The 25,877-nt window shown below is 38.6% G+C and overlaps 2 protein-coding genes across 2 annotated transcripts in view; one reads left to right on the top strand and one right to left on the bottom strand.

The window, feature by feature from the left end:
• Window positions 1-77: 77 nt before the first annotated feature.
• LOC121383756 (tigger transposable element-derived protein 1-like) lies at window positions 78-7,527 on the top strand. The gene is made up of 3 exons (XM_041513852.1): window positions 78-101; window positions 574-1,932; window positions 7,522-7,527. Exons 1-3 carry the CDS (start codon window positions 78-80, stop codon window positions 7,525-7,527), a joined length of 1,389 nt encoding a protein of 462 aa, XP_041369786.1.
• LOC121384072 (lachesin-like) overlaps window positions 4,568-25,877 on the bottom strand; it is a 75,988-nt gene continuing 54,678 nt past the window's right edge. The window contains exons 2-8 of the mRNA XM_041514293.1: window positions 24,464-24,573; window positions 17,543-17,747; window positions 16,413-16,586; window positions 11,634-11,762; window positions 10,732-11,019; window positions 9,497-9,700; window positions 4,568-8,446 (exon numbers count right to left, since the gene is read on the bottom strand). Coding sequence (XP_041370227.1) covers window positions 8,313-8,446; window positions 9,497-9,700; window positions 10,732-11,019; window positions 11,634-11,762; window positions 16,413-16,586; window positions 17,543-17,747; window positions 24,464-24,573 — 1,244 coding nt within the window. The 3' untranslated portion in view covers window positions 4,568-8,312. The remainder of the gene's footprint in view (window positions 8,447-9,496; window positions 9,701-10,731; window positions 11,020-11,633; window positions 11,763-16,412; window positions 16,587-17,542; window positions 17,748-24,463; window positions 24,574-25,877) is intronic.

Genomic DNA, 25,877 nt, shown 5'->3' with positions numbered 1-25,877 from the left:
CGAGAATGCGCGAGCATTGACGTCACCACAAGAACGAAAACGAACACGGATGTCACTGCTTTTGTTCCGAGAGAAAAATGCTGCGTGTCAAGTTTCCAAAGGTAAGTTTTAACTCAAATATCTACAACCATAGTATATTTTATCAGTTTTCACTAATGTACATATTTGGTATGAAGAAAATGCTTTACGGAGCAATATCTAGTTGTCAAAAAATGTTGTAAACTTGTCGGCTGCTACACTGACGTTACATCTGTCAAAAGTCACGTGATACACCACGTGATACTCATGCAACCATAAAAATATATGGAAGACAATTTGGGGCAAATCTTATGTTGTTTTTGACGTTACCTTGTTTTGGACATATTTTAATTAAGGGTTTTTCTCATAAGCTAAAATTTGCCACAGTTATGGGCAAATTTAGAATTGATATTCAATCAATTATGTATGTATTTTATATAATTATAAATAAATTTTATATTTAATTAAAAAAAAAAAGAAGATATTCCTTTAAAAATTATGTACCGTTGATTTAGGAGTTTGATTTTTTTTTTTTTTTTTTTTTTTTTTTTAAAGGCCGTGATCAACCGACCAAATGTAAATTACAGACAATACAATCACCAGTCTTTAGAAAATGCATATGAGGCGATTAAAAAAGCAGCTAGGATTTGTTCAGTGCCATACTCCACCTTGCACGACAGTGGAAAAACGGACATCGATTGTGTCAAGTCAGGACCAGAACCATTGTTGTCTCAAGAAGAGGAGCAAACTTTAGTGACACATGTTGAGTTTATGTCATCTGTGGGCTTTGGGTATACCCGCACTGAAGTCCTTAATATTGCCACAGACCTTGCTGTTCATCTTGGCAAAAGAGAAAAGGGTGAACAACCATTTTCCCTGCGATGGTTTTATGGGTTTATGAAGCGATGGCCCGAGCTTAGAGTTCAAAAACCACGATCACTTGAAATCATGCGTGCCAAAGCAACATCAAAAGATACCATCAACAAATACTTTGATAGCCTGGAAAAGATTTTAGACAAGTATGATTTACGAAACAGTCCAGAGTCCATCTACAACATTGATGAAAAAGGTATCGTAGAAAATCACAAACCCCCATCTATTGTTGCATCACGTTCCAATGTCCCAGTTGCTGTAACAACGAGCAGGTCCAACACTACTACGGTTATTGGGTGTGGAAATGCCCTTGGTGTTGCCATACCACCGTATTTTGTTTTCAAGGGAAAGCGCATGCGGGAGGAATTGTTAGCAGGTTGTACGGCAGGCACTGCAGGAACCGTTAGTGAAACGGGTTGGTCGAATTCTGATATTTTTCAAAAGTATCTTAAAGAACATTTTTCAAAGTATGTTCCAGCAGCATCTTCTGACAAGCCTGTCTTAATTCTTTATGATGGTCACACGTCACACATAAATGTTTCCCTGATCCAGTGGGCACGAGAGAGGCACATAATATTATTTGTATTACCTGCTCATACATCACATGTTCTTCAGCCAATGGATGTGGGATGTTTCGGCCCGTTCGAACGCATTTATAATGGCATGAGATATACCTACATACGCGAACATGCAACATCGGGTATTGACAGACATTCCCTTTGTGAGACTGTCTGCAAAGTTTACTGTGCAGCACTCACACCCGCCAACCTGCAGTCATCGTTCAGAAAGACCGGGATTTATCCATTTGATAGAGACGTCATACAGCCTTCAACATTCCTGCCTTCAGCTGTTTTAAGCAACAACATGGAGTCAGAAAATGAATCACAAACCAGGGCAACTGTCAACTGTGAAGACAATTCATCAAAATGCAAGACGTTTTTCACAACTGCAGAAGAAGTGATCACAAGAAAACCAAAACCTACTAAGAAGAGGAAAGTACTCAGTGCTGTGGTCAGTGGTAAAGCCATCACGGAAGATTTGGTTTTGGAAGATATCAGGGAACATCAAAAGAACAAACAAAACAAGGAAGGATTGCAGAAAAGAAAATGTACAAAATCAAAGAAAACTGAAGATTCACCAAAACCAAGTACGTCAGGAATTTTTCTCCCACCCAGTGCTAACACAAAACAGCAGCTTGAAGACGAAGACGATACATCGGAGGAATCTGACGACCCTAGCGATCTTTGCTGCAAGTGCAAGAAGAGCCAACCAGACGAATACAAACACTGTGTTTCACTTTGCTTCGTTTCGTGGGCACAATGCACCTATCCGGCATGTCAGCATTGGGTACATTTAAAATTTTGCACTCCAGTTAGGGTTGTACGGAGACATTCCGAATTTTGGTGTCCTTGCCATAATGAAATGGAAGAGTAATAATCACTGGAGTAAAAAAAACACTGAAAAAAATTATGTAAAATATGTTAAATGTTTAGCCTAAATTTTTCTTTATTCTGAAAGTTAAGTAACATTGATTGAAAGTTACAAACATTTTTAAATCAGTTATATAACGTGGAATTAAGTGTAAAATATGACATCAATAGTGCTCCATACAACGCAACAGCGACCGAGAAAATAGCCGACCAACGAAACGATCGAAAACATGTGACGTTACTAAAATACAGATTGATTGATTTGATTTCAACTTATTTTCGTGCTTATATCCAATTAAGGTTCAAGCACGCTGTCCTGGGCACACACCTCAGCTATCTGGGCTGTCTGTCCAGGACAGTGGGTTAGTTGTTAGTTGGTTAGAGGTTAGTGAGAGAGAAGAGGGTGTAGTGGCCTTACACCTACTCATTGAGCCCTTAAGAACTCGCTCTGGGTAGGAGCCGGTACCAGGCTGCGAACCCTGTACCTACCAGCCTGTAGTCCGATGGCTTAACCACTGCGCCACCGAGGCCGGTAAAAAAAAAATACAGAGGAAATTCCTTTACGACGTTTTCTCCAAGGATATTATGGAATTCATTGCGGATTACTGGTGTTTTATGTGGTAAACTATTGTGGCAACAGGTAAGTAAATTATTAAATACTTACAATTTTTTATTTATATTTTATTCATATATTTCGCGTAAACGATCGAAAACACGTGACGCCAGGATACACCAAACTCTTTGTAAACCACCTCAAATGTAACACCGTAGGTGTTCTGAGTGAATAAAGTTCTGTTCTGTTCTGTTCTCTCCAAGACTATATGTCAAAATTACCAAATGTCTGACATCCAATAGCCAATGATGAGTAAATCAATGTGCTCTAGTTGCGTCGTTAAATCAAACATAATAAACTTTAACTTTCACACACAAATAGCCGATGTATTGTTTTGTGCTGGAGCGTCATTAAACTTTCCATTAATTCATCCCATTAGTGGACCGTGGATTAGGCTGTGGTGTGTGTTATCCAATCTGTGGGAAAATGCATATAAAATAGCGCTTGCTAACCTAATGAAAAAATGTAGCAGGTTTCCTCTCTAAGACTGTATGTCAAAATTACCAAATGTTTGATATCAAATAGCCGATGATTAATAATTCAATGTGCTCTATCGATTTTGTTAAACAAAACAACTCATTAGGCCAGTTCCCTTCTGCAAACATATCTAAATTATAGGTTATTTTTATTGGACGTTTGTGAATGTATTTAGTCTAAATTGATATTATGCGACTCTTTTGGTACAAGAAAGATAACTCCTATTAGTTTGTGTTTTATGTGAGTAAACTTAAATTTAACAATGTAGATCTTTTTTTGCAATTCAATTTAAAAAAAAAAAAAATTGTACACGAAAAGGTACTTCGAGCTAGCCCATAAACAAGTTAAAGTATAGGGGAGAAAATACACACACATACCCACCCACCCACCCACATTGGCCAACCGATTTCAAAGATGTCTGTTAATGTTATGACTGACGTTAGTACGTCTCGTCTCTGTTTCACACGCGCACACACACATATTGGTCGATTTCAAAGATGTCTGTTAATGTTGACGTACGTACGCACGTCCTGTCTGTCTGTCTCTCTGTCTCTCTCTCTCACACACACTTATGAACAAACAAAAACAACAACTCAGTATTAAGTTCCATACAAGGATTTATTTCAGTTGTGTTGTTTTATATTAAATGACGAATTCAAAATATACATTATACCACTGATAATGACACGAGGTAGGCAATATAGCGAAGCATCACACACACAATATATATGTACACAGTATTTACATAAGAAAACATAAAGCTGAACGAAACACAACGACATAGTGACATTTATCTACAAATATGTAACGACAATTACGATGACAATCCTGGAACAATGACACATTTGTGAGACATAACTAAGACATACAATAGTCAGCAAATTTAAAGCGGCTGCAAAATCTAAAAGGCTAAAATATTCGGAGCTTTAATAAAATTAAATTACTGGAATATAAAAGTCACAACATTTTTATCTTGAGGGATTAAGACAGTGGGTCAGTTTTTATTGCGATTTAGGGCACAGCAATAAATCAGGCCTGGTGCTTATTAAACTGAGTCTAGACTCGAGACTCTAATAGAGTCTGAGACAGTAATGTCACGACAACGCCATACAAATTGTATGTGTGTGACGTCATTAGAGATTGAGTCTGGACTCTACACGTTTTATAAGCAGGGGCCCAGGGTCCCGTTCCACAAAGCGATCTTAGCCCTAAGATCACCTTAAGTGCATAGCTACCGTGTACACTAAGGTGATCTTAGTGCTAAGATCGCTTCGTGAAACGGGGCCCAGATACTTAACCAATACCTTAAAAATATCAGCTATAGTCTGCGAATTGTATTCTGACTGGCTTCCAGAAATTTATGCAACTGAGAGATTATACTGTTAAATGATACAGGTACATACATTTACATACATTTCAAATTGATATAAATATATTGATGGCAAATAAGGGATCATACTAATAGCAAAGGGTACCTGCCACCCAAACTTTCATTTATAGTGTCAGGAAGTGAGTCGCGTTATTGCTGGTCAATCTCACTTTACCGACATTCATTCTGACATTACATATTTGTATTTGATACAGACATTACCACGCTGGACGTGAAGTAAACTTGGTTTACAATACCAAGTAATCCCATATTGGTTTTCTTACCGGTCTTGACGGTATCGTGGTTAGGCCATCGGACGTAAGGCTGGTAGGTACAAAGCTCGCAGCTTGATATCGGCTTCAACCCAGAGCGAGTTCTTAAGGGCTCAATGGGTAGGTGTATAAGCACTACACCCTCTACTGTCTCACTAACCACTAACATTATGTTAATTAACATGTGACATGACATTTGGTGTATAAAATACGAGTAAATGCAAAATGTCATTATTGTATTGTTTTAGTTGTCTGATACACGTTGTGAATTAATTTGGCGAGTTAAATCCTGGTGGTCTCCTTTTAAATGCAAAGTTGAACAATCTGTATTTTAAAGTACTAGCGCACTTACAACAGATCTAGGTATTAAAATATTTAAAAGTCACTAAAATTCGTAATCTAATATACAAATACCAAGACGTTTATGATAAACAATATATACAAATGTACACACACAACTTTCAACCAACTATTCCAGTTTTACGAACATAACTTTGCAGTTTTCATTTAAATAAACAAGTAAAGTAAAAACAAACTATCAGGTACAGCGATCATCCGATCATCCAGTATTACACGTATTTTAACATCTGCAAATACTAATCAATAGTACAGTATTAAATAATGAACTTAATAAGCAGGGAGAATGAAAATAAATGTTTGGGTGTTTTAATAAGATAATAGAAGTAAGAAACAGTATGTTTCCTTAAATATAGTAAAACTGACATTAAAATTGTATGCCTGTGCACCACGACTAGTATATCAAAGGCCGTGGTATGTGCTATCATGTATGTGGGATGGCACATATAAAGAGTCCCTGCTACTAATGGAACAATATAGCGGGTTTTCTATCTAAGACTATATTATAATACTAAACATTTGACATCGAATAGCCGATGATTAATAAATCAATGTGCTCTAGTCGTGTCGTTAAACAAAACGAATTAAAACAATATATATCGACCGGCTCATTCAGCTAGTAGGCGCAACCAGATATCCCCCTTAAGTTTGTTTTTGTGAAACATTCTGAAAATACATTATAGGCCTACAATGACAATTTTAGACGACTTCCGGTGCACCCAAAATAGTACATTGCAGCTACAATAAAGAAAAATGTTGCATTAGTAATTATTTTAACCGCAATACATTTTTGTGTACAAAGAGTCGTTTGAACAGATTATATATTATCACTTTTTCCATCATAGAAGGGGATTTCAAATCCAATGGCGTGTCTTTCAAAATTTTCTGAAATCATATTGAAACCAATGATTTAGGCCCATTTTCCCCAGCCTGTCAAGAACAACTGACTATATATACATAATCAATATTCAGATAGCATATACATATTGAAAAACAATTTTATTTTTTTGTTGAGCTATTTTGGCTCAAGATGCACAACCCATAAACCAGGAGTTTTTACAAAGGGTACAAGTGTCTTTTAAGAAATAAATACCGCCCCACCCACCCCTATCCAGCCCACGATCCCAATAACAAATTAACGCTTTAAATCGCTATTCGAAGAGAACATGGTTTAATTGTGGACATGTAGTCTTGTCAAACGCACACCAGCTGCTATGAACCCATTTGGAAGTAAATAGAGGAAACAGTTTAGAAGGGTAGTTAACACTTGGATGGGTGACCACATGTATCAAAAATTATTGATGCCTGACGTGCATATCAAAGACTGGTATATCCTGTGCACGCAAAAGTGTATTAGAAAATGAAGTAGTCTTCTTCTTTTTTCAAATCTATTAAAAAACTCTCAACAAGAAGAACCCCCAACATTATGGTGTTAACAGATTAAAAACACGGGTTTTCAAATTTACAACTGCATAAAAATAAGTGCGATTATTTATATCATATAACAATGAAACACGAAATGGAATTAAAGAATAATAAAACATTTAACCTAGGTCTGTCAGTATACATCAAATACAAACTTCCCTTTCCGTCCTACTTGTGATGGTAACGATAATCATGGGATCGTGGAATTGCGCCCACCGCCGTCATTGAAAATGGGTCCGGAAGCGGAAAACAAAGAAAATATCAAAAACAATTTCAAACAATTACGTACAAAACAAAATTTCATCCAAAATAACTTTATAAACAGTTGGTCCCAACAATATGAATTGAGTGATGGCTTCATTATGATGACGTCATCACATACGGGTTGCTAGGTGACGCAGCCTCAAGAAAAGAGCACGGTGAGGAACATAAAGTCATCCGAATGCTGATGTCCGTGTTTCCAATCCAGTGAAGATATCCAGCCACACTTTAACACCATCCTGGGAATCGCTTCTGATCGTTGTTTTAAAAAGTGCACATTAGCTACATACAGAAGTGCCGTTAGTTACACTATATCGTGTGGATTGCAACGTGTCAATATACTGATCTCCATCGAAAACGCACCAGTAAGATTTGTAGTTACAAAAATTATAGATTAATTAATTATTAATTTAAATTATTTTGTAGAAGTAGATTTATTCTGGTAGGTAATACATTACCAAAACATTGTATACAAAGATCGAGGTTATTGCGTTTTATAACCTCACACAAGCTGTAATAAGTGAACATTCGGTGGTGCGTTTTCACTGGAATGCAGTATATATGAAGACGGTCTACACGTATTTGTGTAGAATGTCGCAATATCGATTACTCATAGTCATTTAAAATACAATGTGTAACCCATTACACATTTTGAAGTAAATTGCACGTGTTGTCGACTGCACATGTAAATCTAGAATATGAATTAATCTTAAACACAATTGTGTAATACACAATGTCGTATGAAATATGTGTAACATGTTGCACATATGTTGTAAATATCATGTGTAGTCGTTTACACAAGGTGATGACGAATGTGATGCAATATATTACACATTATCGTGTGAAAAGAAGAGAGAAATCCAAGGGCGGAGGGTAGGGAACCTGGGCCGATTTCAGCCAGACCGAGCAGAAAAAACCACCCGCTAGACTGCTTTATGCGCTTCACGGTAAATCAAATAGCCACGTCGGGAACCAATCAAATTGTTCGCAAACGTTAGCTGGCTGAACATGGGGCAGTTCCATTAATATATTATTTAAGTGGCTCTTTTTTTTCTGGTGTGTTTTTTTGTTGTGCCGTTTTTCCCTTAATCCCCTCCCCCCAAAAAACCCCAACTATTCCTGGATCCGCCCCTGAAATAGCATACGTAGTCGATTACATATTAACGGGTAGATTGTCATTCAAAATATCATAATGTGTAGTCTATGTTTTGGTCCTCTCAAGACACAAACATCACGAAGCCAAGTGAAAGAACAAACGAAAACACAAACTGACAGTTTACGAAATGTTTGGAACTAACTGCAGAGTTAGTTCCCTTGCTTTTTGAAGATCCCGCCAGAGTGATTGTGTTATCTGAAAATAAAAAATAAACATTGGCTGGATTTAAATTCCTAAAGCAACGTTTGTTTTGTTTAACGACACGACTAGAGCACATTGATTAATTAATCATCGGCTATTGAATGTCAAACATTTGGTAATTCTGAGACATAGTCAACAGAAGAAACCCGCTACATTTTCCCTAAAGCAGAAAGGGATCTTTTATATGCACTTTCTTACAGACAGGACAGCACATACCACAATCTTTGACCAGTTGTGGTAAATACTGGCAGACATAGGAAGGAGAAAAGCCCCAATCAGTTGAATAGATCCACCAAGGTGGTTCGATCCTGCAATGCAACCACCTCAGGCGAGCACTCAACCGACTGAGCTAAATAACCCCACAAATCACCCCACCCCGCCTAAAACATTAAATAAGCATACGTAAAATAACTAGCATATATCTACTTTCTGTAAAATTAAACACACAAATCCATAACCGGAGGCAGTGGATGGTATTAGCTAATATTGCTAGTTTGTGTATGTATGTTTAAGTAAACTGTTAGCGCGGTCGGTCTGGGATCGATCCCCGTCTGTGGGCACATTGGACTATTTTTCGTTCTAGCCAGTGCACCAAGACTAGTATATTAAGGGCCGTGATATGTGGCGTCCTGTCTGTGAGAAAGTGGATATAAAAAGATTCCTTGCAACTAATGGGAAAATGTAGCGGGTTTTCTGTCTAAGACTATGTCACAATTATCAAATGATTGACATCCAACTGTGGTGTCGATAAAGAAAACAAACTTTAAGTATAATGTTAAGACAAAAATATATTAAAAGAACAATGTACAAATAATGGCAAATTATGTTGACTAAACGCTGATTTCAGCCAGCAGGCAAATTCTCTTTCAATTTGATTTTTTTTTATCTAATGCATCTAAAATATACTTTCAACGAAGACACGAGTATAACTCAGAGGTTTACTTTATGATGTATTGTTACTTGTTTTAATCATACTTTCTTTTTAAAAGAACTGAAAGTCAAACATGCTACATGTAAAAGTGACAAGACGTAAAATGGCTGTACCTGTTTTCTTAACGGGATTATCCGGTCTGTACTGCTGTAATCTAGCGTATGGATCTATGACATCTTCATCTTGCAACTTGACCTTCGGCCTCTTTCTGTTCGACTGAGACTTGTTTTTAATAGAGGATGGTTTGTGCACAAGAGTTGTTTTTCTTATTACTATAGTAGTCGTTGTAGGTGGCGGTCTGGTTACTACAATGTGCTCTAGAATAGAAAAAAATAACAACCTTGGAATATTATTGCTTCCAGTTCCAGGTTTAGAATATCCACATTACACATCCTGCGTTTGCTTGGTTCTCCTACTGGCTATAGATGCTCAAGGCAAGGTCTTGGTATCACACTTAGGTGAATGCCAGAAGTTTGACGATACTGTATTTTTGTAGATATCTTTTAGAAATACATCGTCTTGAATAAACAGAGTGTGTGAGACGTCAAAACTCTTTGACAAATGTATTTATTCGTCTTCAGAACCGATTTGAAAATTTTGACCAAAAGTTAACAAACACCTAATTATTTCAAACAAGAAGCAATTTTTTGTAAGAGGACAAAGTGTCTTTAATAACATTATTTTTAACCAGATCGACAACCGGTTTGAACATCCGTATTACCAAGGACGTTTCTTAAAGGTGCTTTATCTCTGACCTTAAACTGTTATTTCCGACACAAGTGTATTTTGTAATACATTGTTACACAGAACAATAGAGAACGCAACTGTCTTTCTGTCATTAATGGTTATTTTAAATCACAATTAGTAACAAAAAAAACGATGCTTTAATAAATTTCTATATTTCCTAGATTAACAATTGCATGTAAAAGTTATCTAAAAATTACGGTTGAGATTACAGAATGCTATTCTCAATGGTTAAAAAAAAAAAATATCGAGATGCAACTTTCAAGTTCTATTTAATGTTTTGATTTTACATTGGTGGTAGTCTTGCCATTGAGCCATTGACGTATTTCCTGTTACGACATAGTCATCAAAATCAAATGTTTGTTACAGAAAATGTTCCACTATTTCACTAGCAGTGTTTCACTTGTACAATGTAATCGACTTACATCTAATTCAATTTTACTTAATTTGAACATGAACACGATCGAACCTCATATATATATATGTGTGTATATTGGAGATGGGTTAGATTCAAACACGTGTGGATCTCACATACATGCGTGCAAACACACGTGAAAGTGAGCGCACACGCAAAAACAATGCAGATAAAATAGAAATACGTTACCATATAACTCCATTTTAGCACGAGTTTGTCCCATGGAATTCGAAGCCACGCACGTGTAACTCCCATAATCCTCTTTCGACAGGTGTTTGATGCGCAGACTCAGAACTATCGCGTGATCATCGTGCTCATAAACCTCCACTTGGTACTTCTTTGTCTTAGACAGTTCTCTCCCTTTGTAATGCCATATGCTTACAGCTTGAGGGTACGCCGTTACCTCGCAATCCAAGATGGTCTCTTTGCCAAGCACTTGGCCGATTCGTTTGGTTGGTAGTCGAATTTCAGGTGGAACTGAAAGAAAACATAATCCAAAATGTTATAATTTTATAATAAAATTTTGTAAAGAATGTCCACCATTAAATGAGGTTACCGTGATCTGCTATTATTATTTTATGAAATCAAATTAATCAAATTACTTATAGAGCAATTTGAGAGAAGACGGTTAGATTTATACCATACTGCAAAATCTAACATATTATACTAGAGAAAGACTTAATGATTTTGATTGACTGCTCCATGGTAATGGCATTCGATTAAAATTAACACAATCTGCAAGCGCAAGCATCGTAAAAACGTATAGTTGGAAAATACGTTTAAATTTTATCTAAACCTGCCTTTTAAAGGTATGAAAGAAATAGAATACTACATTCGTGCCCGAACGATATCATTAGTCTTACAACTACGCAATCGCTCGATATATACGTTTTGAAACCACTCGTTTGAAGGTAAATAGTATCGTAACAGCCATTAATATGGTATTTTCTACATCACCTACTCCGACACATTAAATATTCGCAAATGTCGGCCCTTAACTCATGCAAGGTTTTTGTTTGGCTGTAAAATACGGGTTTGTCAAGTTCCAAAGTGTTGTCTTAAACAGGGGATATGCACAGGCCAGTACTCACACTCCACTGCCACCTTTATCTGCCGCTTGAAGCTGGGCTTGACGCCATTGTCGGCCACACACTCGTACACCCCGCCACAGTACCGCGTCACGTTGTGGATCTTCAACATTTCGCCAGAAAACCCAATTCCTAAATCACAGATCAACTAACAAATTAGCACTTCGTGACAGAAATGTCAAAATAATTCAAATATTTAGGAAAAAAAAAAGAAAAAAAAAGAAAAGAAGGAAAGAAAAGAAAACCAAATACCACCACCTAACCCCCACAAAAACAACAACAGTACCCCCAACAACCCCAACCCCCCACCCCCAAAAAAACCCCACCCACCACAAAACTCAAAACAAACAAAAAACCTCCTGACAAAAACCCTAAACAAGCAATGTCAGATTAAAATATCTTAGTTTCGAACAAAGGGTCTTTGAGGAATGCACCCTCCTATAACAGAATCACTGACCACAGGCACATTGGGTTGTCTACAGAAAGATATTAAAAGATGGAATCTGTGAGTATCATGATATTGATTTATTACAAAATGCTTTAATAGACACATATTATTTACAATGGTTAAAAACTGGAACATGTTCCTCGTGGGGAAGGTTGTAACTTTGTAGGTAACGCACAAGGCTAAGTGCGATAGGTTGAGGTCACAATATAAAGTGTGATGGACACACATTTCCTCTTTCGTTTTGGTTGAAACTAGCCTATAATTTACTAGCCCATGGTTAAGATCTTATGCGGTCACATTTGCCAAATGCAGTCACAATGTTCACATTCTTTTGAAAAGATGTCCAAAACATTAATAAAAACCCCATATACTTTTGATTTACTCCACAACATAACCACACAGACGTAAGGTTTTTCGTATGCAAACAATACCGTAAAATATATGTCTGGAAAATGTACAATTCACTACATAGATATAAAATAATATATGAAAGTAAAGAAAAAACAACAGTGTAAAATATAAATATATATGTACTGTATATAGTTAATTAAAAGTACACAAAAATCTTAAAAATTGATATTTCATTCCACATTCTTTTGTTCGTGCAATTATTAAACCAGTTTTAAATAATCATTCACATGAAAAAAAACCAAGGCGGTCTTTTGACATTTACGCTGATAATGTTGACGTTCAAAACCAATTATTTATTAACAGATCATCATGACTGGTGAAAAAAATACAAAACAACCAAAATTAATTATAAGTCAACTCAATACGACAGGAAACAAATGTTTGAAACAAAACCAAATGTTATTTTAAGAACGAACAGATCACAAATGACAGGGACCACGATGATTAAAGTCCATTTGGTCTAACTGATTTGTGCCAAGCCCAGAGGGCAGGCGGTCGGGCGTGGCGGGCTTCAATGAACAATCGAGGTCCGAAGTTCACTGTGAGCGCTTTGCTAATGACAGTAAATTAAAATTGAAAATGGCGGGTCTCGTTTTCGTGCCCCGCTGAACCAAACAAATGTCACATGTTACGCGGTTCAGAGAGCGCGGCCGAGTATCTGTGGATGAGTGTAGGTTACTCGACTGTTGTAAATCACAACGAGCTAAACGTAGCAATTACAGGAAGCTCAGTCAGAAACCATATTTACAGTACTCATTTTCCAACAGGCTAGTGGTGAAAAATGTTTAATAGACGCGCGATGGGTCGCAGATACGGACGTAGCAGAGTTTTTACATTTGTGAAACCAGTCCTTACATACATACATACACACACAGAGAGCGGGAGCATTATAGAAACTTAAAGAAAATTTTCTTCTTAACTGTTTAAGGAGTTTTAGACTATTAACTACTCAGCTGCCCCCCAAAACAAAACATCCTAGCTACGGCCCTGCATACACACACACACACACACACACACACACACACACACACACACACACACACATATATACATGCATGCATTCATTCATTCATTCAACTTATTTGTGTGCTTATATCCAGTTACGGTTCAATCACGCTGTCCTGGTCACACACTTCAGTTATCTGAACTGTCTGTCCAGGACAGTGCCGATTGCGTTAGTGGTTAGTGGGAGATAAGTCGGTGTAGTGGTTTTACACCTACCCACTGATTCGTTAAAACTCGTTCTGGATGGGAGCCAGTACCTGGCTCTGAACCCAGTACCTACCAGCCTTATGTCCGATGGCTTAACCACGACACCACATAGGCCGGTATCCTCACACTAACATAGTGGAATATATCCTCCTACAGATAGGGACAGTCCCCCTTTAAACAAAGCACGTGACAGTGGCTCGTGGGAGCACTCACGACTTTGTCAAAACTTCCTCGACATTCCGATTTGTGCAGAGATACGATTTTGAATGTGTTAGTGGTTTTTATAGGTCAGATTTCATTTCAATTCCTACCTCGGCCTCGGTGGCGTAGTGGTTAAGCCATCGGACTACAGGCTGGTAGGTACAGGGTTCGCAGCCCGGTACCGGCTCCAACCCAGAGCGAGTTCTTAAGGGCTCATTGGGTAGGTGTAAGACCACTACACCCTCTTCTCTCTCACTAACCACTAACCAACTAACCCACTGTCCTGGACAGACAGCCCAGATAGCTGAGGTGTGTGCCCAGGACAGCGTGCTTGAACCTTAATAGGATATAAGCACGAAAATAAGTTGAAATGAATGAATGAATCCCTACAATAAATGAAGAAAGAAAAATCGACATCACTGATAAAACAATGTCCAAAAAAACCCAAAAAAGGCAGGACATTCATGCACCTTCCCAGAGTCATAACAACACATACCACGGTTTGTGATACACCTGTTTGTAAAGCACTAGCTGGAACGGACGGTAACCAAGACATGAACAGGTCCACTGACGGGAATAGATCCTACGAGCTATTACACTTTAGGATGGAGCTCTACGACTAAGATACCCGTCCCCACGACTAGTGTATCAAAGGCCGTGGTATGTGCTGTCTTGACTGTGGGAAACTGCATATAAAAGATCATTTCATGTCAGGGATTACGAGAGAAGTAAAACAAAAGCAATGTCATGATAATCTGTATATGTAGGTGGTGGTGGTGGTGGTGGTGGTGGTGGTGTGTGGGTGTGTGTGTGTGCAAAGCATGAGAGGGGAACTGGAGGGGAGGCAACGTAACGTATATAAAGCGAGCACACACACACCCTCCTTTTCCGCCTCGATTATGACTGTGCATTTTGATTGACATAAGAGTTGTTAGACTTTAATTTCAAGTTAATGACAGTAAACTCTCCAAAAGTTGAAATGTCACGTTAGGATGAATAATTTATCTGCGTTCTTTGTTAAAATGATAATGGGGAAACGACTTTCAGCATTTCAGAGATTGTATCAGAATTTTGCACTTGAATGCGCATAACTCATAAACATCAAGATACACATCAATGCTAAAACACCATGTTTCACTGAACACGATGACTATATAACCCAGGCGCGGAATTATCAGGGGAGACATCAACATGTGCATCCCTCCCACCGAACTCTGAACTGCGAATAGTAAATTTATTCTTATAAGGCCGATGTGTGTGCGTGTGTGTGATAACTTGAGGGTTTCTGGCGACGATTGCCATATATACGATGTATATTTGTGTATTAGTGAAATACTGTGGTTTTACGCTCTCTCTCTCTCTCTCTCTCTCTCTCTCTCTCTCTCTCTCTCTCTCTCTCTCTCTCTCTCTCTCTCTCTCTCTCTCTCTCTCTCTCTCTCTCTCTCAAATTGTTACGTCCAATTTGTAGCTATCGTGACGTTAGATTCCATTCCAGTAGCCACCACCACTATGATTACAATGTTAGTAAGTCAGTATGATAATAGACTCTGACTGGTAGGCCCTGGATTAGCGTTTGAACAGATTAGATTACTAGATTGCCAGACAAGACAGCTGGGCGACTCGTTAACCCTTTTAAACATCTTTTGTCAAGTCAATCTCAATAGAATTAATAGTAGATTGAACAATTTAGGGATAAAAAGGTTAAGTTCTCAGGTACCAAAATTAGTACTAATTATTCTAGTACACATGTTCATCTGTATGTTTTTGTACTATATACCACTGTTCACCTTATTATATATTTGGAATTGTGCTATACAAATTGTTGAGCTCAAAGTCAATAACGAATTGAATGTTTAATGTGATAATCCTTTTACATACGAGTCTTAGACTAGTTACAGATAGTAAAGATAGTTCCAATCTAATAACCATCTTATATATATGACTAAGACTCACAGTCGAGACATCGCCTACTGGTTACCAAGCTTTAAGGGCCAAGCACATCAATTTGTTAGTAGGTAAGTAACAGCAAACTGAAAAGTGTTATTTAATATAAGGAATTGATACACTAAATCTCATGTGTTGAATTACAATGTGTTATCCGGTCTCTGTTAGACTACAACGTTAGGACATAATACAGTCAGTGATCAGCATCACACAGCAAGCAGATTATCATTTCATATGTTGAAATACAATGCGTAAGCCATCCTACATGTATGCTAGACTAAAACGACAGGGTGAGTTATAAAAGGCGTTAGGACATTATGCAGTTAGTGATCAGCACCAGACTGCCAGCAGATTATCATTTCATATGTTAAATTACAACAATCATTAAACATGTTAGCCATCCTGTGTTAGACTCATACGGCAGTTAGGAGTTAGGATATGATAAAGTTAGTGGTCTACACCACCGTGCCAGGAGATTATTACCATCACCAATGCGTTATAGAAGCAAGATGCACAAGATGGCGACAGCATCAACGTGCACGTAACACCATTGTGAAAACGCTTACTAGAGGTCGCTGGGCAGAACTCACTCTCTTTTGGTCCGTCTCTCGTCGACGACTGTTTGTACCACGTGACCGTGGGCGGAGGAATACCGGTGACGTTGCAGACAAGCGAGACGGATTGTCCCTCCTTGACCATCACCACCTTGGAGCCCACAGTTCCAACGATCCGAGGAGGCACTGCAATGTAACATTGGTGGTGGATCACGCGGTGAAACATGTTAATGAACAAAACTCCCCTTCAAAACATCATCAAATGAGTCACACCAGAGCATCATAAATTTTGCGATAGTTATAATTTTATTACATATTAATTTTTTTTTTTTTTTTTACGATCCCCATCCAAACCTCCCCCAAAGTTCCCTTGCATTCACTGCCCCCCCCCCCCCCCCCCAATTAATTTTCTGGAGCCGCCACTGGTTTAAACTACTCATTACAGAAGCCTGCTTCTCAAGTTATCAACTTTGGTAAATCCTGACATGTGTTCAGCACCGGCGAACGACACTAATGCTCGCAAACAATTTTACTGGTCCCCAATGTGGACATTTGGTTTAACGTGTAACACATAATCCAATCTCGCGAACGTTTTGCTGAACTTGATCAAAAAGACACTGCGCCGAGATCAACCAAACCAAGCAGACAAACGTTCGCTAAACTGCATTATGTGCTTCGCCTTGAAACCATACCACCACATCGGGGACTAGTCGTTAGCGTCGCTAGCTTTTGCTGAACACAGGACAGATGTTTTCATTAGTTCAAAATGTTTTTCTTGTGAAACAGAAAAAGGCACGTACCTTATTTATTTATTTATTTATTTATTTGTTTATTTATTCCAAAACAACCATACAGTATTTTAAAACGAACCCCCCCCCCAAAAAAAAAAAAAAAAAATCAAAAAAAAAATCACATCATAACCCAGCTACTAAACTGGTATTCCAAATACATAAATAAGAAACAGAAAGAAAGAAAAAGAAATACGCTTTATAGTACATTTTCCATATGTACGATTTGTGCAGTGGGATTGACAAACGAGAACTCCAAATATGCACAAGCTCTGCAATAATTAACTAACCAAACCTGCCAATCAAAGTTGCTTCAGATAATACTGATATTTAAAAAAAAATTAGTTTTCGTACCCACGACATTCAAAATGGCCGTCTGCACCTTCACCGGTTGTGTGTTCATCTGACACGTGTAGATGCCCTGGTCGCCGTACTTAACTCCCTTGATGTGCAGGTTCCAACTGTTGCCGTACGGACGATCCACCGAGTATCTGTCGTCGTCGATGATTCGCGTGTCCATGTAGGCAAGAGTTGTCGCCCATTGGTCTGTCCAGGCAACCTTGAAGCACAAAGATTAGCGCTAAGATTACTTACGTGAAACGGTAGCTATGCATTTAAGGTGATCTTAGCGCTAAGATCACTGACGTGAAACGGAAGCTAGCTATGCATTTAAGGTGATCTTAGCGCCAAAATCACTGACGTGAAACGGTAGCTATGTATTTGAGATGCCCGTAACGCCAAGATCACTGACGTGAAACGGTAGCTATGTATTTGAGGTGATCATAGTGCTAAGTTCGCTTCGTCAAACGGTGCCCTGATCTATACTATAATACGCATGACCTTATAACAGTTTCCCATCGTTCTGACTGTTTCTTCTCTTTTCATTTGTACAGATGACATCCTTCTTTGTACTTACCCAACCCCGCATTTCACAATGATCTTTTTGCTCTCAGATCCAGTCCACTAACGTATGTACATGTACACATCGTGCTAATATATTGAATGCAATGAAGGATTCCATAAATACAACCGTAATGGAGGTCGCCATCTTTGTTACTTAACACCGTCACCGTATGTATATATATATATATATATATATATATATATATATATATATATATATATATATATATCTATACATATGTTACAGTCAATCTGTGAAACCAGTCATTACGCGTAATGCCTAAACAAATCGGTCATTTCGCGAAGTGCCTATGACCACCAGGCAATACGCGAAATGACTGAAAATACCAGGCATTTCACGAAATGACTGAAAATCATGGCCAGCAAAATGACTAAAGTGATTCAAGTCTTATTGTTGACACTTGACAGTCTTTTGGTCTTAAATATTGATAGAATCACATTTTAAGAACAAATAAGGATAAGTATATTGATTATACGATTTAAAATACTACTTAATATGAATTATTTATTATTATACCGTAACTTAATATTCAACTTTTGCTATAGTATCAGATTAAAGAATCTTATAGAAAGTATGCTAAATAACACTTGAATATTACTAACAAAAGGTTCTGGTAATTAAACAAACAACACAGAATCTGCTATATTATTGATGTCTTGTTATCTAGGGGACGGGATTTAGCTCAGTCGGTTGAGTGCTCGTTTGAGGTGCTTGCGTCGCAGGATCGAACCACCTCAGTGGATCCGTTCAACTGATTGTTTTTTTCTCTCGTTCCAACCAAAGGTCTTGGTATATGCTTTCCTGTCTGTGGGAAAGTGCATATAAAAGATCCCTTTCTGCATTAAGAAAATGTCGCGGGTTCCTCTACTGACCACGAGTCAGAATTACCAAATGATTGACATCCAATAGCTGATGATTAATAATCAATGTGCTCTGGATTGTCGTTAAACAAAACCAACTTTTTTTGTTATCTAGGAGCGTCTTTTGATCCCTGATTAGTTGTAATGGTTCGCTGGTTTATTCTCAAACCTAGCCTTGCTTTGTGGTTATATAAGCAAATGGATTAAGATAGGCTACATTCAGTGCTTCTACTAATCCGTTAGTACAAATCTGTGATTACAGCACTATATGACTTTCATCTCTATAAAACTAAACATGTTTCTGGGATTTATTATTCTCGGAATACAGTCGATTCTTGCATTTCGATTCTTGCATTCTGTACTATTTTTCGATGAAGACGGACGTCAGCCCTTGCTCTCTCGATCTGCCCCCCCACCTGGGGGGATTGCTCAAGTCCTACGGAATGCTGTTAGAATACCGGGTATCGTACACCGGGTCACGGGCTTCCGTGACCTTGGTGTACGGGAACCCACCATCTCCGAAGAGAGGAAGATATAGGAAGAGGAAAAGCGCGCCAGGGAAGGAACAGGGGGGGCCAAAGCCAGCGGCTAAACCGCTGGTGGCGGCTCCTTCTGTGAAACCGCCCACAGCCCAGCCTGCGACCGAGAGGAAGAAGTTGGACAAGCTCCCGACAGAAACCACACGGCCGACTACGCCACCGCCAACTCCGTTCGAACCCATGTTCCCGGAGTTAGCGACCAGGCACCCTATTCGTCACTCTACTTCAACTCCGGAATTTAACCGTGCTACCAAGGAGGAGCACGCCCGGAGTTCGGCCCTACCCGCCGTTGGAAAGAGGAAGGCCGAGACGACTGCGACCACCAACAGCAGGGACCCTCCCCAACAACCGCCTCCGCCCCCCAAAGGGGCGGAACCAGTGGAAGGCACTCAAGCCTGGACGCTCCACGGCCACTTGAACAAACGCTATGGCAAGTGCTACAGGATGGGTATCTCTGCCCCCCTTCCGAACATGGATTTAGGCGGATCCCTAACGGCGATGGAGAGCACGAAAGCCATATCATCAGCTTAAACGATGGAATCAGTTGTTTGCTAGTGACATACCGCAAGGGACAACTCTACAACCAGGCTCTGCTGATCACCCAGATGGATAACGTCTCAATCCATCGCATCCTGAAGAAGATCTTCGGAGGTGATCAGTACCCTAAGGCTGCCAAGGTCCTAGGCACACCAGAGTTCCATCAGTTCCTGCCCAACTACGATTCCAGAGTTTGGCTCTCCTCGCCGTAGTCACCAATCTCCCACCAATCTCCTACCAACCTTTGCCTCCGTGAGTACCAACCTTTTTTATTGGGCTAGTTAGACTTTAAACGTTTTGGAAGCAGTTCTAAATTCTTATGTTTATTTTTTTATAAGTAGTCTAACGCATTTTATTTTGGCGCCCGTTCAATTGCTCAAAATCACCTTAAAAACTTTTCGGCCGAGCAGTCTTAACTATTTTTGGCTAAAAATTTAGAGTCCAGACATGTTTCGGTATGCAGTACTCTTTGTAGACTTAGGTAAAAAACAGGCTTCACCGAGGAATCGAAATTCAGCCAATCAGAACACGGCTCCCACTCGGTGTTACTTCAAGTTTATGAAGTGTCTGCTATTTGGTCCGCGCTTACTAAATGGCTTTTTTCCAAATTCCGCCCACCTCAAACTTACACCCCCCCCCCCCCCCCTGCTCCGGAGTTAGTCACTGGCGAAGTCAGAGGCTAAATCCGTAGTGGGCGTGCCTGAACCTCTGTGGATAGGGGCACGTAAATACAGTTGCCCGTTGCCCCGTTCTCGGAATAATCATAGTTCGTGATGAGAACGATATGTAGGTATACGCAATTTGTGTGAGAGCAGGGATTCTAAAAAGGAAGTTTACACACAATAAATTTGATTTATGACCCCAGCATTTACTTTACTGATGCTGATGTAAACCGTATAAAGTCAGTGACCTTTCTATACCAATATGTTACTGTCATCATTTGACACTGACTACTTGGTTAACATTCAACTTCATCTTCAAGTACAACTTCTGAAATTATTTGATTTGAGTTTAAATAAAGCATTACATTAAGACTTGAGTGGTATGGTATTATAGATAGCACTTTAGTCTTTTGCGTAATGGCTGGCCATGATTTTCAGTCATTTCGTGAAATGCCTGGAATTTTCAGTCGTTTCGCGTATTGCCTGGTGGTCATAGGCACTTCGCGAAATGACTGGTTTCACAGACTGACTGTAACATGTATATATATATATATATATATATATATATATATATATATATATATATATATATATATATATATATTCGACTATCTACACGGCGGTCATCTGTTTTTGGAAAGGCCATCATATTCCATCTAAACGTTCCAGTGGGTAGCACGGGTTACATCTAGTAGAATAATAATCTGAATATAAATTAACATACAAGGTCACCAGAGTACTGAGGTATCCATTGTCACATTACTTTCCACACCTTAGTTTTCAAAATTCTCCTATTGGAGTTTGAATGAATGAATTAATGTTTAACGACACCCTAGCCGGAAAAAAAATCGGCTTTTGAGTGTTAACAAAAGTACGTATATGAATCGATTGATGATCAATATTAGATTCTATTCAATAAATGAGTGTCTGTTTAATGACACCCCCTCATGGTCACTGGAGTTTGATCTGTTACACAGTAATCTAGATAAAGGTGTCGCCACACGATACGAGTGCCTCGTACGAAATGGCATATTACACAGCAACCGATGGAACTGTAATGCTTGTCTTGTCACAATCGGCTATTCTTGTACGAGGAACATGTATATCATGTGGCGTTGTCTTAAACACACGAGAAAGTAGCTAGAGTATATCGAAGTTTGTTTTTATTTAACGACAGAGCTCATAACTTTATTAATCATCGGCTATTGGATGTTAAACATTGTGTATTTTTAAAGACTAGTCTAAGAGAGGAAAATCGCTACATGTTTTTCATTAATAGCAAGGGATCTTTTATATGGACCATCCCACAGGCAGGATAGCACTTATTACAGCTTTTGATATATCAGTTGTGGTGTACTGGCTGGAACGAGAAATAGCCCAATGGGCACATCGACAGGGATCGATCGTAGACCGACCGCGCATCAAGCGGATGCTTTAAAACTGGGCTACGTCCCGCCCCAGAATATATGGAAGTTAAAAGAATCGGTCATCAGATATTTGGCGCCAAATAAACATGAAAACAATCGAATAAAGCGGAAAACAAAGTTCTGAGGCAATATATTCAAAATATGGAGGAGATCGCATTTCCAATCCAGAAATACCACGCGGAGCTCTTGGTAATAACGGTAGTGTTAACTCTTATAATGTTAAACAAATAAAGATAAACATAGAAGATACGAATAGAAGATAAGAATAGTAATTTAATAGCTGCAGTATTTGAAACCGATACAGTATTACCCATATGGACAAGGAAAGCCCCAAAGACACCAGTGCACGTTGACTACATAAAACTACATTAAGAACACTCAATAAAACATTATCAACTCATTTTGTTAAATTGTATTCGGCGTAATGATACGAAAGAATCTAATCAGATATTTATCAGTCCGGAAAGAGTCGGAAATGAATTGATGATTCTTCCGAATCTAACCAACTGTAACCCGAAGTATCCAATCTGTGTTAACTCTTTATGCCCCCAAGAAACGTAAAAATTACATGTAATATTAATTACATTTTCTTTCTGAAGCGATCAGTGACTCTATGTTCAGTATTCTTGTAGTTGTCCTAATGTTTGTAGTATCTCGAACCGAATTTTACCTTTCACTCATTTCTCTGCACAAATAATGAAATTAAAATAGTTCATCTGCATTAAGGATTGTAATAAATGATCAATTTACGAATATGAAGTTGTTAGAAATAAATAACTTAAAATGAAGCAGATTTCTTTCTCCCCGATAGTACACCTCTTCAGAGGCATGTACATTTCGTTACAATCTAATTAAAATTAGCTCCACTATTTCACGTGGATCTAACAGCAACCCGTTGGAGCTCATGTCCAGTTGATCTTTCATTCGACCAATCAAAACCTTACTTGCAAAATCATGCCAGTGATTTGAAAAAAAAATTGAAAACATTCGGGATTATGTCGAGGGTATACGAAATGATTCGGGTGAATTACGAAGTATGCCGGAAACTAATTTCAAAATAAAATTTTATATAAAATTCGTTTCAAGATGAAAAAAAAACCGTGATGGTATAGCCATGAAATCAGTTTATACTAGTATACAATCCAGTGTTTATTACTGCACTTTTCCCCCTGTTTTTTCAATGCTGAAATAGACCAACAAGTTCACCTATTGCATAAATAGTCTCGACCGATATTTTTAGAATTTGTATGCTCCCGAATAACATTATAAAAGGCGAAGTGTAATTGGTCGATATTTAAATTGTTATTTATAGATGAAATGTCACTTGGACATGGGAGTCCACGCAGTGCTGTTAGATCTACTGGTGAGACCAGTAGAGCTAATTTTAATCAGATTGATTTCGTTATACAATTGCAAAAACCCCCGCTAACCCCCAAAACCCTCAACCCTTCAAATATCCAGAATAAAACAATGTTATGAACCCTTTCAAAATAATGTGTTGAGTGCGTCGTTAAATAAAACATTTCCTTCTTCTTCCTTTGCCTGTGGGAAGTGCAAATAAAAGATCCCTTGCTGCTAATCGGAAGAGTGGCCCATATAGTGGCGACAGCGGGTTTCCTCTCAAAATCTGTGTGGTCCTTAACCATATGTCTGACGCCATATAACCGTAAATAAAATGTGTTGAGTGCGTCGTTAAATAAAACATTTCTTTCTTTCTTTTTTCTTCTTCCTTTCAAAATAACAGAATACTTAATAGAAACTGTCCTAGAATACACATCGATGAATGACTAAGTCACGAAATTAAACTTAATGTGTCTTTAAAGGGACAGTCCTGAGTTTACAACCAAAAATGTTTCTAACCACTAGAGCCTTTCGATGACACAACATACACATTAAATACAGTTTCTTATTTAAAATACCAGTTTCTGTATTTGCAAGGTGTCTGTTGTTGTCCTAATGCTTATAGTAGCCCAAACCGGATTTGACCTCCTAATAATTTCGTACGTACGAACAAATATATATCACGAATTAAAGTAAAAACCGAGTGTTACAAACATTAGTATACCACCGCAAATGCATTCGATATACAGACACTGGTATTCTAAACACGAAAATCTATTTAGTATGAAATAGTAGTCGCCAACACGGCCTTGTTATCACAAATATCTTACAATGGCTGCAAACTCAGGACGGTCCCTTTAAAGTACTAAATCTAGCGATGTTTATTTTAAATGTGGCTACACAAATAATTGACTTAGGCCAAGCATTGTACAATGTGGCCATAATTAATCAAAATTCCTGAATGTGATAAATAAAATAAAGTACCTGATGTTTTCCAAGATTGTGCACGGAACATGGAAGTACTGCAGTGGCGCCCTCTATAACCGTCACGTTCACAACCGGCGTCTCAAAACTCGGGATCACACCCAACGTAACTACAATACAAGAGTAACACATTCGTTATAATAAAGTATTGGTCTCTGTTGTGGTAGTGGTAGTGGTAGTGGTAGTGGTAGTGGTAGTATTAGTATTAGTATTAGTATTAGTATTAGTGGTAGTGGTAGTGGTAGTGGTAGTGGTAGTGGTAGTGGTAGTAGTAGCAGGTCAGTAACAGCAATATTCCGGGATAGAATGGAAAAGGAACAGCAAAAGGCACATGTTCAAAGAAGAGAACGTTTAGGTTAAAATGGAGCACATGAGGACAATGATAAGCTGAGGACAATGTCCACAAATAGCACCCAGTCAGAACCAGTACCAACAGTTATATCAGAGCAAGCACATCTAGCGTATGTTATGTCTCAAAATCTACAATCAGTCTCACCAACCTGTAATGTGGATCCCACAGAAAAATCTAGTATCTTCAATGAATGAGTCATTCACTGTTCCCATATATTAGGGTAACCTTAAGAGGTGACCTTGACCTCCAATCGCCAAAATAAGATCAGAATAGGATTCCTCGACCACAAAACCCCCTAAAAAGTGATATTATTTATTATTCATGATTGTATCACTTTTGGATTTTTAAGAATGATTGACACTAAGCCGGGTGGCGGCCATATTGAATTTCCCAGATTTTGGGACTTTCCTCCCGGAGGATTTCTTAGGACTTTTTATATGTCAAAGAGGATACATCCAGGGGTACAAAACAACTGAGAGAGCTTTTGTTGCAATTTGTGTGAGGTCATTGTACATAATGCCTGTAATATACCAGTCAAGTTGCACTGGTTGGAACGAGAAATAGCCGAAAGGGCCCACCGACGGAGATCGATCCTAGACCGACCGCGCATCAGGCGAGCGCTTTACCACTGGGCTACGTCCCGCCCCGTTTGGCAGTAAAGCTAATATGAATAAATGTTGTTATCCAGATTCGAGAATTTTCGTTTAATTCTGACAAAAAATCAGCCTGTCCCTCCCCCTCCCCCCCCCAAAAAAAAAGAAAGAAAGAAAAGAAAACAAAAATGGGAACCCGTACGCCTATGTGCAAAACAACAAAATGGTCATTAAAAAGGGCACCTCAAACGGTCGGGGTGTGGGTGGGTGGGTGGGTGTGGGTGGGTGTCACGGGACCCTTGGGACCCGCCGCTTGATCCGTCAGTGTAGCGGTAGTAGTAGCTGTATCAAGAAAACAGCGCAAGTTACAAATGTGTGAATATGCATGGTAAAGCGCTCGCCCAGCTGTATCAAAGGCCGTGGTATCTGCTGTCCTGTCTGTGGGATGTTGCATATAAAATGATTGTAG

Source organism: Gigantopelta aegis, chromosome 10, assembly GCF_016097555.1.
Source record: "Gigantopelta aegis isolate Gae_Host chromosome 10, Gae_host_genome, whole genome shotgun sequence".
NCBI classification, from domain to species: domain Eukaryota; kingdom Metazoa; phylum Mollusca; class Gastropoda; order Neomphalida; family Peltospiridae; genus Gigantopelta; species Gigantopelta aegis.
Note: the sequence above shows the minus strand (reverse complement) of the source record. Positions and strands in the feature narration are given on the sequence as shown.

Excerpts from the sequence above, each read along its gene's own strand:
- LOC121383756 (XM_041513852.1), top strand. The coding sequence starts at position 78 with ATGCTGCGTGTCAAGTTTCCAAAG. Across the intron at positions 102-573 it reads TGCGTGTCAAGTTTCCAAAG|GCCGTGATCAACCGACCAAA; the intron begins GTAAGTTTTAAC and ends TTTTTTTTAAAG.